General features: G+C 37.7%; 2 protein-coding genes across 2 annotated transcripts; both read right to left on the reverse strand.

The window, feature by feature from the left end:
• Positions 1–8,428: 8,428 nt before the first annotated feature.
• Positions 8,429–10,434, reverse strand: LOC149239071 (alcohol dehydrogenase class-P-like). Its single transcript, XM_089369744.1, has 6 exons — positions 10,240–10,434; positions 9,963–10,044; positions 9,797–9,858; positions 9,510–9,605; positions 9,202–9,363; positions 8,429–9,016 (listed from the first exon to the last, which is right to left on the reverse strand). Exons 1-6 carry the CDS (start codon positions 10,432–10,434, stop codon positions 8,897–8,899), a joined length of 717 nt encoding a protein of 238 aa, XP_089225870.1. The 3' UTR covers positions 8,429–8,896.
• A 923-nt stretch (positions 10,435–11,357) lies between these two features.
• On the reverse strand, positions 11,358–12,758 carry LOC149239072 (uncharacterized). The gene is made up of 2 exons (XM_089367060.1): positions 12,159–12,758; positions 11,358–11,910 (listed from the first exon to the last, which is right to left on the reverse strand). The coding sequence occupies exons 1-2, from the start codon at positions 12,384–12,386 to the stop codon at positions 11,638–11,640; spliced, it is 501 nt and encodes a 166-aa protein (XP_089223186.1). The 5' UTR covers positions 12,387–12,758; the 3' UTR covers positions 11,358–11,637.
• Between the last annotated feature and the right edge of the window lie 286 nt (positions 12,759–13,044).

Below are 13,044 nucleotides of genomic sequence, written 5' to 3' on the forward strand. Positions count from 1 at the left end.
ACCTCCCTCTATTTTTTTTCCCTTTTCTCTTTGGTTATTATTTTCACTATGAATTTAAAAACAAATAAATTAATTAATTGATATTTTTGTCATTTGAAGTGAACTCTACGATTCAAGCCAATGCTGTTAAATATTTACATTATGTGTATTCTATTATTTTTTGAAATGACTTTTATACATAATTGGTCTTCTTCATGTTAGGATATTCCGACACATAGGATATAGTTAAGTTCAACTTGGTCTAGTGTAGAGTTAGGTATAGCGTTAGGTAAAGTGTGTTTCTTTACCGTTGTACATTTTGTAATCCGACGGTCACGATATGTAGTGATCCGACGGTTCATTCTCTCCTCGGTATTACCGACACTTGATACGTGGCTTGACACCCGATTGGTCCATGAGTTCTATTTAAAGCGCATGGAGGGTCATTGTTCGGGTAATCCGTGCATGAGAGAAGCTTATGTAAATTTTCATTCTTTGATTAATAAATTGCCTGTAGTACCCACGTTGGGACAGGCCGTGGACTGTTTCCCTCCTTGCACTTTGAGGGTTTTAACCACGTCAAAAATACTGGTGTATTGATTTGAGATCTGGTTGTGAGCGGTGTCTTTTTGGTGTTCTTTCTGAGGAACTTACCCTGTAAATTCCTACATGGTATCGGAGCTATTTGAGGGCCGCGTCCGTTGGTGATCCAAATCTGAAGCCGGTAGAACTGCCTGCGGCTGTCGTTTCCTAGATCTGCTGTTTCTGACTGCTTTCGGGCCGAGAGGACTGCTCTGTTGCGTTCGGAGCATCTGTTCCAGTGAGGAACCCCTTTCGTTTCACACGAAAAGGTTTCCGGTAGCCCTAGCTGCGTCATTTTTCAGATCGGGAGGTATACAGTGTTTTTGCAGTTTACTGTTATTTTCTCTCTGCTTATTTCGGTTTCGGTTTATTTAGCCTTTTTTTTTAACCGGATCTATACCTTTCATTTCTGCGTATGCTCTTTGCCCTGCGACTCTGTGCGATCTGGGCAAATCAGAAACAGAAAGGAAGGATTTTTCTCATGCGTATGCTCTTTTCCCTGCACCTTAGTGTGATCTCGGAAAATCAGAAACATTGAGAAAAATATTTAGTTTTTCGGCTAAAGCTAACTTTGAGATTTTTTTTTTTTTAAAATATCTAGTTTTTTGGCTAAAGCTAACTTCAAGCCGCAAGGTTCGTTTTTCTTTGCATATTCGTGTTGGGTTTTGTGTTTTGTGTTTTGTAGGGAAAAAGAGCTTTCTCAAGGCAAGCACGCAAACCAAGGCCCCCCCCCCCTCTCTCTCTCTCTCTCTCTCTCTCAAATTTTTTGTATAGATCAATTGGTTCAAAGCTATTTTAAGAGAGTAGAGGTATTGGGTTCAAGTCTCCATTTTGTGGGGGCAGATTTTTTCATTCCCGCACATTCGCGCACTTTGCCGGCAACTTCAACAATTTTTTTTTCAAAAAGCCATAACTTCTTCATCCGGAAGCCTTTTTCAGAGCCGTTTTTTTTAAAACCGCCTATTTTTTCGAGATCTATCCATTGGAACACTTACTTTCAGCATCTTCAGCTTCAGTTTTTTTTCTAAAAAATGGAAAGCCCATGCCAAGTCATTCTTGACAGCACTAACTACTTCCAATGGGTAGCCTACATGGAAGATTTACTTAGAAGTAAAGGTCTCTTCAGAATAGCCACAGACCAAGAGAAGAAACCAAAAGATGAAGACAAGGCTGCAAAATGGGAAAATAGACAAGATCAAGCACGTGGTTTGATAGGGATGTCTATTTCTCCTGATCTTAGATTCCACATTGCAGAACTTGAGACTCCTCATGAAGCATTAGAAAAACTCGCTAAAGTTTTTGGGATTAAAAATGAAATTAGAGCCCATCAACTTGAAAATGAGCTGCTTACTTTGGATCCTAATAATTTTTCTTGCATTGAAGATTTCTTGTCCAAATTCAAGACCCTTAGATATCTCTTGGAAGGTGTTAAAGTTAAGAAAGAAGATGGTAACCTTATTTATTCCATCCTTACTAAGTTAGGACCAGCCTACTCTGTATTTGTTTCCACTTTCCATTCTACAAGGGAAGCTTTCATTTGTCAAGGAAAAGACTACAAGGCCCCTTCCTTTGACTCCTTTTGTGATTCCTTAATAAGAGAACAAGAAAAACTCTTACACCTTGGTCTTCTTAATCTTGGAAACTCTTCCACGAAAGCGTTAGCCGCCCAGCAGCAACCAAATTCAAAGAATCCTAAGAAGTCATATCCTCAAAAGAATGGTCCTAAACCATCTCAGCCTCAAAATGATAAGACCAATAAAAACAAATGGAAGAAGACTGATAGACATTGTAACTTTTGTAATCGAGATGGCCACTTAGAATCTAAATGCTTTAAGAAGATGGAAGCCTTGGAAGCCGCAATGAAGAAACATAACATCCATGTGGAGCCTACTTCAACTTCAACTTCCAGAATGGCACTTTCTGCATGTCATTGTCAATCATCTCAGTCTGGTTATGCATTAAATGTATCTTCTTCTTCTTCTCATTCTCATGAGTGGCTCATTGATTCTGAAGCCTCTTGTCACATGGCCAAAAACCAAGCCATGTTTTCTTCTTTAAATGATTGTAACACCAAAAATATATATGTTGGTGATGATAGATCTCTTAATGTTGTAGGGACTGGAACTGTTCATCTAGACAATGGTCAGTTTAATGATGTATTATGTGTTCCAACCTTATCCTGCAACCTTCTATCTGTCTATCAGATAACTCATTCAGGTGAAGGTAAAATTGTTGAATTTTCACCTCATGATGTTGTAATCAAGGATCTAAAAGATCCTAAACAGATTCTAGCTACTGGTCTTGCTGATGATTCCAAAAGGTTGTATAAGTTTCACAACTTTGGGTCATCAAATCTTCCCTCAGTATTTGTTGCTCATAATGATGAAGTGAGCAAACTTTGGCATGAGCGATTTGGTCACTTAAACTATCGCTCCCTTCAGCATCTATGTAAAGAAAATATGGTGACAGGTCTTCCTATGGTATCTTGTAGAGATGGTGTTTGTTCCGGATGTGTACTCGGAAAACATCATCGGGACAGTTTTGACAAACGTGCCTCTTGGCACGCCTCAGCCCCTTTACAGCTTGTGCACAGTGATTTATGTGGTCCTCTTCCTGTTGCTTCATTCTCTGGCTGCAAGTACTTCTTAACTTTCATTGATGATTTCTCCAGACGCAATTGGGTATACTTCTTAAAACTCAAGAGCGAAGTATTTAACACCTTTTTGGCCTTCAAAGCCTTTGTTGAAAAACAATCTGGACATCAAATTCTTAAGCTAAGAACTGATAATGGTGGAGAATATGTTAAAAACACATTCATCAACTTTTGCACCGAAAATGGAATTCAAATGCAACATACTGTTCCATACACTCCACAACAAAATGGTGTAGCTGAAAGGAAAAATCGCACCTTAAAGGAAATGGCTAATTGTATGCTGCAATCTAAAGGACTCAGTCTTAGTTTTTGGGCCGAAGCAATTAATTGTGCAAATTATATAATCAATCGCACTCCTACTAAGGTTCTAGAGAATATCACTCCAGAAGAAGCTTGGAGTTCCATTAAACCAGATGTAAGTCACTTTCGTGTGTTTGGAAGTGAAGCATGGGCCCATATTCCAGATGAAAAGCATAAAGCTTTAGAACCTAAGAGTGAGAAATGTACTTTTGTTGGATATTCTGAAGATGTAAAAGGTTATAGACTTATTCCATTTAAGTCCAAAAATGTTATCATTAGAAGAGATGTAAAATTTGATGAAAATAAATCGGCCTGCGAGCCTAGTCCGGCGGATGTGCCACCTCTTCCTATCTCTTCTACTTTTGAAAACATTTCTTCTTCAGATGATGAAAGCGAGGATGGTAATCCTCCCCCACCTTCTCAGGATCCTCAACTTCCACGATGGGTCCGTGCTACTCGGGATGCAGCAGGTGATCTTGCCGGTGATCCTACAGATCAGCGACGTACACGTTCTCAGTTTGAAAGAGCCTCTTCTTTACTGGCTCAAGCTCCAGTAAATCATGATCCTGACACTTTTGCAGAAGCTTCAGGCCATCCACATTGGGAAGCAACTATGAATGAAGAATATCATTCATTGATGACAAATGATACATGGGATCTTGTTCCTCTACCAAAGGGACGCAAACTTGTTAGATGTAAATGGGTTTACAGAACCAAGTATGGACTAGATGGGAAAGTTGATAAACATAAAGCTCGTCTCGTTGCTAAGGGCTTTTCACAGGTTGAAGGCATTGACTACACTGAAACCTTCTCCCCTGTTGCCAAAATGAACTCTATCCGCCTTGTTCTTTCCCTTGCTGCCTCTTTAAAATGGGAAGTCCATCAGATGGACGTTAAATCTACCTTCTTGCATGGGGACTTGCAGGAAGAAATCTATATGGAACAACCCATTGGCTTCATACAAACAGACTCCAGCCTTGTTTGTCGACTTAAGAAATCCCTTTATGGCCTCAAGCAAACTCCTCGGGCTTGGTATGCCAAAATGGATAGCTTTCTTTTAGAATCTGGCTTTTCTAGGTGTCATTCTGACAATACTGTCTACACCAAGAAAGTGGGCAACTCTCTTATCATCCTTGTTCTTTATGTTGATGATCTTATTCTTACTGGTAGTGATCCCAACCTTATAAACCATGTGAAGTCCAGCCTTAAAAAGAAATTTGAAATGACAGACTTAGGACACTTACACTATTTTCTCGGTCTTCAAGTCTTGCAATCCCAGGAGGGCATTTTCCTTTCCCAATCCAAGTATGCTTGTGATATTATTCGACATTTTCACATGGAAGAATGTAAGCCAGCCCCTTCTCCCTTTCAGTCTGGAGTCAAACTTTCAGTCTCTTGTACTTCTCCTGAAGTTGATGCTACCTTATACCGTCAACTTGTCGGAAAACTCTTGTATTTAACCCATACTCGTCTTGATCTTTCCTTTGTTGTTGGCCTTCTTGCTCGTTTTATGCAAAACCCCCGTGAAAGTCATTGGAAAGCAGCTAAAAGAATACTTCGTTATGTTCGAGGTACAGTACAGTTTGGGATTCATTACAGTGCCAAAGCAGCTCCTCTGTTAGTTGGTTTCACTGATTCTGATTGGGCTGGTGACCCTGATGATCGGAAGTCTACTGCCGGTTATGTCTTCACTCTTGGTTCAGGACCTATTACATGGGCTTGTAAGAAACAGGCTTCCATTTCTCTTTCGTCAGCAGAAGCAGAGTATCGTGGTGCCGTGGAAGCTAGTAAGGAAGCCTTGTGGCTTCGTCAGATCCTATCAGAGTTTGGCTTTGAGCAGCAGCATCCAACCACACTTTGGTGTGATAATCAAAGTGCCATTCAGCTATGCAAAGATCCAGTCCAGCATCAGCGCAGCAAACACATTGAACTACACATGCACTTCATCAGAAAGCTCATTCATGACCATGTTCTTGAAGTGCAATATTGTCCAACAGATGATCAGGTTGCAGACATCTTCACAAAGGCTCTCACAGAGGCGAAGTTCACTAAACTTCGATATATGCTTGGAGTTCAGGAAGTTGTCACTAAGGGGGGATAGGCTCTAGTGCCTCCTTCCTTCTCCTATTGTGTCATATTTGTAAATCCTTCAATCCTATCCCAAGTTGTTCTTAAGGGGGGATGTTAGGATATTCCGACACATAGGATATAGTTAAGTTCAACTTGGTCTAGTGTAGAGTTAGGTATAGCGTTAGGTAAAGTGTGTTTCTTTACCGTTGTACATTTTGTAATCCGACGGTCACGATATGTAGTGATCCGACGGTTCATTCTCTCCTCGGTATTACCGACACTTGATCCGTGGCTTGACACCCGATTGGTCCATGAGTTCTATTTAAAGCGCATGGAGGGTCATTGTTCGGGTAATCCGTGCATGAGAGAAGCTTATGTAAATTTTCATTCTTTGATTAATAAATTGCCTGTAGTACCCACGTTGGGACAGGCCGTGGACTGTTTCCCTCCTTGCACTTTGAGGGTTTTAACCACGTCAAAAATACTGGTGTATTGATTTGAGATCTGGTTGTGAGCGGTGTCCTTTTGGTGTTCTTTCTGAGGAACTTACCCTGTAAATTCCTACACTTCAATCATCTTATACTTTATAATTCTTTACATTATTATTTTTTTACCTTATCGTTTTTATTAATTTTAATCAAAAGCATATCCTGGTTCATGATCATCATTCCCTTATAAAAATGGTTGTTCTCAATGCCTCCCATTCTTATAGATAATAGTTTGAACCAATTTCAGTGAGGAATGTGATAATAGGCATTGGTTTTTATATTAATTTTAGTTTAATTGGTTTTGAATATAACTGGATTTATTTATTATAATTATATATGTAAACTTTACTATTATTATTATTAATCTTTTTATTTTAAGTGATTTTTTTTTTAATATTTCAAACAAATAGGTATAAAAGTTGTTTCCCAATTTATCACTTTCTTAAAGGATATATTTAACCTTATCTCTTCATTTGTTATGAATGGATACCAATCAGAATTTTATTTAAATATTGGTCCTACACTCTATCATAACCATTTAATCTTTATTTGTCCCTAATTATGGGTGGAGTATTCACTCAAAATGTCAAACATTTCATAAACTCTACACAATTTATATCTAGAAGAATTACATCAACAACATGATTACCGACTATAAAAACATGTACATTCAGAATTTGTCACCTACTCAATTCAATATTTGTTAGTTGCACATTCAATGCATTATATATGCTCTCCACAATGTTAGGATTAACTTTGCCTCGGGAATTATAGTCTACAACTACTGATTTTGGGCACATAGTTTTGTGGCCTATGGTATTATGTCAATTGTATTTGGAGCGAAAGAAACCTATATATAAGATTATTAATCTCCATTGTAATGTTCCAAGGGTTGAGCAAGTGTGGGCTCCCCAACTAATTTATTTTTATAAATTAAAATATATATATATATATTAAATTAATTACATCTACCACAAATACAAGAACTAATAAAACTAGCAATTGTCCCAAAAGGTACAAAGAGAGGCCGATATGATTATTAATTTGGAATTGTAAAATTTAGTAGCAAATATTGCAGAGGGAAATCCCATGATATTACAGAATGAAATCCCATCCTATTACAAGTAAAACTGAGAAATTTCATATACCACAATACAAGTAAAACTGAAACCAATCTTGTAGAGTGAAATCCCATCATATTACAAAATGAAATCTCATTATATAAGATTTATTAGGGTCATTACAGAGAAAATTAATATAAGTGGAGAGCTGATTCAGAAGGTATGACATGGACTCTGTAGAGTGAATCCCCCAATCTTGTAGAGTGAATCCCATCATATTACAGAATGAAATAGAAGTCTAAAGGATTTATCAGAGACATTACAAAGAACGCTATCACAGTGGAGAGCTGCTTCACAAGGCAGGACATGGATTCTGCTTATTCACCACAGAAACTCTTGTTGTTGAAGATGAGAAGCAGCACAAAAGTAAGTCATTCCACAACTACTACAAACTTACAACAATATTAACATCCTGCAAATATTCTCATCTATGAGGAGCTTTGGGGGCCTATAGATTACAAGAGAATAGCAGAAATTCTTCACTAAACATGTTAGTAGCGTACTGATCATCTTGGCGGTTGGAGACAGAACTGGTGTTGAAGCTCTCTTTCCTCACAAACCCAGTAGGGGCTTTCTTGTCATAATTCTGAGTACAAAATTTGACTGTCATTTTCTGCATCTTTCTATTTATATACATTGTTTGAACTCCTGTACAAAATTTCCCACAGAAGAGAAACAAAATATATTACAATCATATTGTAAGAGAAACAAAAGATATTACAATCATATTGTAAGAGAAATAATCTGGCTACTAACAAATGAAAACCAACATGAAATGATGATTCAAGCACTACAAAGCTAAATCCTAGTTTTCAAAATACATTCTGTATTAACTACATGTGGGCATCAGACTGTCCTTGTACAGTGACTTAAGCTATTTGGCTAGCAAGAAATGAAAAGAATTCAAAACAAAGATGTTATTCCTAATCAAGTTTGACACAAGAATAGATATGCATATTAAGGGACACAGCCACCTTTAAAGGAAAAGAAACAAATAATACTAAGATCCCCTGATATATATATAACAATAGTGTGGAGTTATTTCAACGAGGCTTGTCAAGGTAATCCCAGCTATTGTGGATCATGAGGCATTACTTTAAGAGACAATTACGAGATCAGTTTCAAAGCAGAGCTGTAGGAGATGGATCAAACAACAGAGCAGAACTTTATGCTTTTTGGTAGATTCTGAAAATAGCAATAGAGAAAGGTTTAAATTGTCTACAGGTGATAAGAGATTCCAAACACATTGCAGAGAGGTCAAATGGAAATTTCAATCAGGAAAATTTGCAGCTGGCCCATCATTGGACGGAATCAGAGAAGCAAGGAAAAATTCCATGTCATTATCTTTTCAGCATGTCTGCAAGGGATAAATATGAAGGCTGATATATTGTTCAAGTAAGCACTGAGGATGCAGAACAGATGGATGGAGATGATTGAATACCCCATATGGACCTTCTCATTCAATCTATTTCTAATCAAGCTATTATAGTAATGACCTTTTGGATGGCTGTTTTGGAAGCAGTGTCAAAACTTAAACATCATACTTACCCTAAAATTATTATAACTGTTTACATGCTTTCCAGGACTTTAATTGCATACCATAGTTACACATAAAAGCCACGACATTAATCACATAACAGTTTGAAATAGTTCAGCATGCCTTCATAGCATTGGAGATATTCCAACTGTGTTCATATTTGTCACTAATCCTGGATGACTTTAATTACAGTTCTCAGACCCTCTCCTTTAAGCATGTGATCAAATGCCTTGTTGATGTCAGCAAAAGAAACCTTGTCTGTAACAAATTTATCCAGTTCAAGCTCCTGCAAATTTAACAATCAAGGAAGGAAAGATTAAAACCGTAATTATAACTCTAATTAGATATGATAAGCATAGATTGCTCCCGTCATGGTACGGACAAAAAAAAACAACTGGGAAATATGACCACACAGTATTATCTACAATTATGGTTTGAATAAGTTGTTACAACTATGTTATGAAGCCTTACCCCATTCAAATACATCTCTACAAGGCCTGGCAAATCAGTACGAGGCTTATAATTTCCAAAGAAGGTTCCTTTCAACGTTTTCTCGCTCAGAAAGTTTACAGGATTCGTTTTAAAGACTGCGTCTGAACGAGGGACCCCTGTTAAAACGGCTACACCCCAACCCTGCAAAAACAGAACTCTGATATCAAACATATGCATTGCCTGCATTTTCTTAATTAAATCGAAGCAATCAGTTTAAACTTTAAAGCTACAACTTAGAATTGAAATGATTGATGTATCTTAAACCAAAGGAAACCAAGAGCTAGTACATCATGGCAGCATTCCAAAGCTTGAACCATGGCCTCAATACTCCCTGTGCATTCGACGCTGCAGTCCACCCCTCCATCAGTTTTTTCCGCAATTACCTGTAAACATTTTTTATAAGTGTTTGGAAATTAAGAGTCTACACTGCTTTGAATGGATGGTGAATGAGTGCACTCCATGCGAAAACTTAAAATCTCCCCCACCTAAGTACTAAAGTACCACACTAGTCAAAAGCAACCAATACTCTGATCTGGGAGAGAGTTTGATGATCATTTTGGGCAGCTCAACGTACCTGCTGAATAGGTTTTTTGTACTCTTTAGGGTTTATAAATTCCGTTACTCCAAATTGTTTTGCTGAGAAAGGAAAGATTACAAGAAAGGGTTAAAAAGGCAATTCTACAAGTCAACATATCAACATATGTACACAGATTTTCCAATAATGGAAGTGGGAAATATACAATTATTTCGTTCATATCTCTCATTATTGAAATCGATTCCAATTATTCGAGCAACTCCTGCAATTCTTGCACCTTCACAAACCTGCGTAGTTAAACTCGGGTCAGAAGGCTAACATATAATTAAACTCTACCCTCATCATATTGGTCCCAATGAAAATGCAGGTAGGGGAAGTGAACAAAATAGTCCCTAGAAAAAGGTTTGATGACTTTAAAATTGCAACATATACTAATATGCATACAGTGGAAAATAAAGAGGGCACTTGTTATTAGTACTTACAGCAAGCCCAACAGCCCCCAGGCCAAATACTGCTACTATCGAACCCTTCTTGGGTTTGCCTGCGTTCAAAGTAGCACCCATCCCTGATTCCACAACAGAGAAGAATTTTACACAACAATTCCAGTCAAAGAAACCATTATGAATGATTTTATAATTATTAACAGTACAGCGAGCAAAAGTCCTCGCAATTGACATGCCCACTTTGTAAAACACTATACATTGTCAACGAGGTCAATTATTTCATTTCTTCAGTCAAACTTAATATATTATCATCTCAAAATTACTTATAAAATCTTCTACAATTCAGGAAAGTAGTTTTTGCATAAATGGCAGGCTGCATCCAGACTTGGAGTCGCTCTGCATTGAGTAAATTCTGTTTTGATAGGAGATCCAAGGGCAATATAGGCCTTGCGGGGCAGGGGGTGTTTAGAGATGAGCATGGTAACATTCCAGGGAGGTTAGACAAGTTTAAAATAATCAATATTTAATTTAGAAAACACTTGAAAGTAAGTTGAAACCTTTAAAACTTAATGCATTTAACTCACAGTTTAGTTAGTGTATCTGATGCAACAATAACCCTTTACTAACCCTCCAGTTCAATTGATTTACAGTTAATTTTGCAGAACCACAGTGTTAAGCTTACTAATCTCTTTCGCTAACAATTAAACATTAGATTACAGAAGTGCACTTCAGCATAGCAGATCCAGTTTAGTGAGAAAAAGAAAAAGGAAATGAAATAACCGCCACATTTAGCGGATTAGTAAAATCACCCAATCATATTAAACAAGAATGGAGCAAAAGCAGTCCATATTTTAGTGTAATAAAAGAAATTACAATACATTCCATATTTTAGTGTAATAAAAGAAATTACAATACATTCCATATTTTAGTGTAATAAAAGAAATTACAATACTTGAGACACTGCACACAAGCAGCTGGTAACTTGAAACTCCAAGATAATGTAAAATTTATCCATCTATGGGCTGGTTCATCATCATGGATAACATGAGAATGAGGAACTTGTCCATTTATGGCACCTCAGTCTAACACAAGCTGGGTTTCTCATCTAATACTGTAGGATGAAGAATAATAGAAATTTTTTTTAGTATTAATGCCCATTGTGTTTAACAAATTCTTCTTAGTCAAAGCTTTGAACGCCTAAATTACAATTATATTCACGCTGATACAATTGTTATCGATGTCTGAAAATCATGTCCATTCGATATATAATACTGTGATTTACGAAAGCCTACACAGTGAATACCATCAATTGTTCAAACAGTAAACCTCGAGAAGGAAATTCCTCTGAAATACATTTGAACACTGTAAAATAAAATATATGAATATGTATCTTCCATTATTATATGTTTAATCAACGGTTACTGAAGTGAGTATCTTTCAGCGGCTCCTATGGTACCACTCTTTGTGTATCCTTGTCTGCGTGGAAGCTCTCCCCAATTCCGATATCCTTTCCAAAAACTTTATATACTGTGTCTTCGCATATTCCTCTGGTAAGCTGAAGTCCATAATTTTAAGAGCAGGAGTGCTCTGAAGCAAGCAACCTACCACGGCGATTTCCCTATCATCTAATTGAACTAAATCTACCCCTAAGAATTGAAGATTAATCAACGGAATGCTTAAGCGTGCTGGTACTGGATCTCTGGCTAGCTCCTGCATTAAATTAGAAAGCATATCAGTCAACTCTGCCCTAGATGAGATTTTAGCCCTAGCCTTTGCTGATGCACACCAACGATGCACATAAATAAAGAGCGGGTCAGTTTGCCCACGATGCACATAAATACACAACACAGCTTTGGACTCCATATTGTCATCATACCATGGGAAGCAAGGCTTTAACATTATACATGCATAATGAGAATAAGAGTAAGAAGAAATTAGCATAAAAATGAATTCCTTACCCGAATAGACATGCAACGAACCTCCAAACGCTCGAGATTGGGAAGTCTCTCGAGTAGCTTGTAGAAAGGAACCAACATCTTTTCAAGCGATGGCCAAAGTCCAATGTCAAATTCCTTCAAAGTTTCGAAACTCCCCACTATCCCAAGAAACCTCTCTGCCGATAAATTGTTTGCTTCCTCTTGCCACAAAAACATTGACAATTTGATCAAATTAGTGCCAAGCTGCATTTTAAGTTGAGATACCGCATAGGAAAACTCATGAAGCAACACCCCGTAAATAACCGCCACATTTAGCGGATTAGTAAAATCACCCAATCATATTAAACAAGAATGGAGCAAAAGCAGTCCGAAAGACTTAGTATAGCATTCACAGAGCCAAAAAATTGTGAAGATTACAGAGTGTCTGTCAAAAATCAGAAAGATTGCCAAATACCTAAAACAAATAGTAATAGAAAAATCAAATAGCAGCCAAAAATAAACCCTTCGGATCTGCCAGGCACGACATCGTCATCTAACGTAAATCCGATGCTCAAATTCCATCTATTATACAAATCCAGGCCCTTTCTTTCGTCTCTGTCAAGAAACTGATAGTCTCTGTCAAGAAACAGATAACGGATCTCCAGCAGCTCAGAAAAGATTGTAAGGGAAGGCGTCCAGGGGATGGATGAGGTAGGTCAAAGCCAGCACTAGGAACATGAGCACTTATGCTATCCCTTGGTCGATGGCGGTGCCTGCAACATCAAGATACATTCCTTCAATCCTGTTATAAATCCTGTGATGAATCCCCTAATGAACCGAACCGAACAGAACTTTAATGTCGGAAAAAGCAGAAAAAAAAAAGAAAAGAATAAAAGACCGAGATCTTACCGTCGGACGAGGGAGCAGG

This window comes from Pinus tabuliformis, chromosome 8, assembly GCF_031772625.1.
Source record: "Pinus tabuliformis cultivar Carrire ecotype Pingquan chromosome 8, CPIR1, whole genome shotgun sequence".
Lineage (NCBI taxonomy): Eukaryota > Viridiplantae > Streptophyta > Pinopsida > Pinales > Pinaceae > Pinus > Pinus tabuliformis.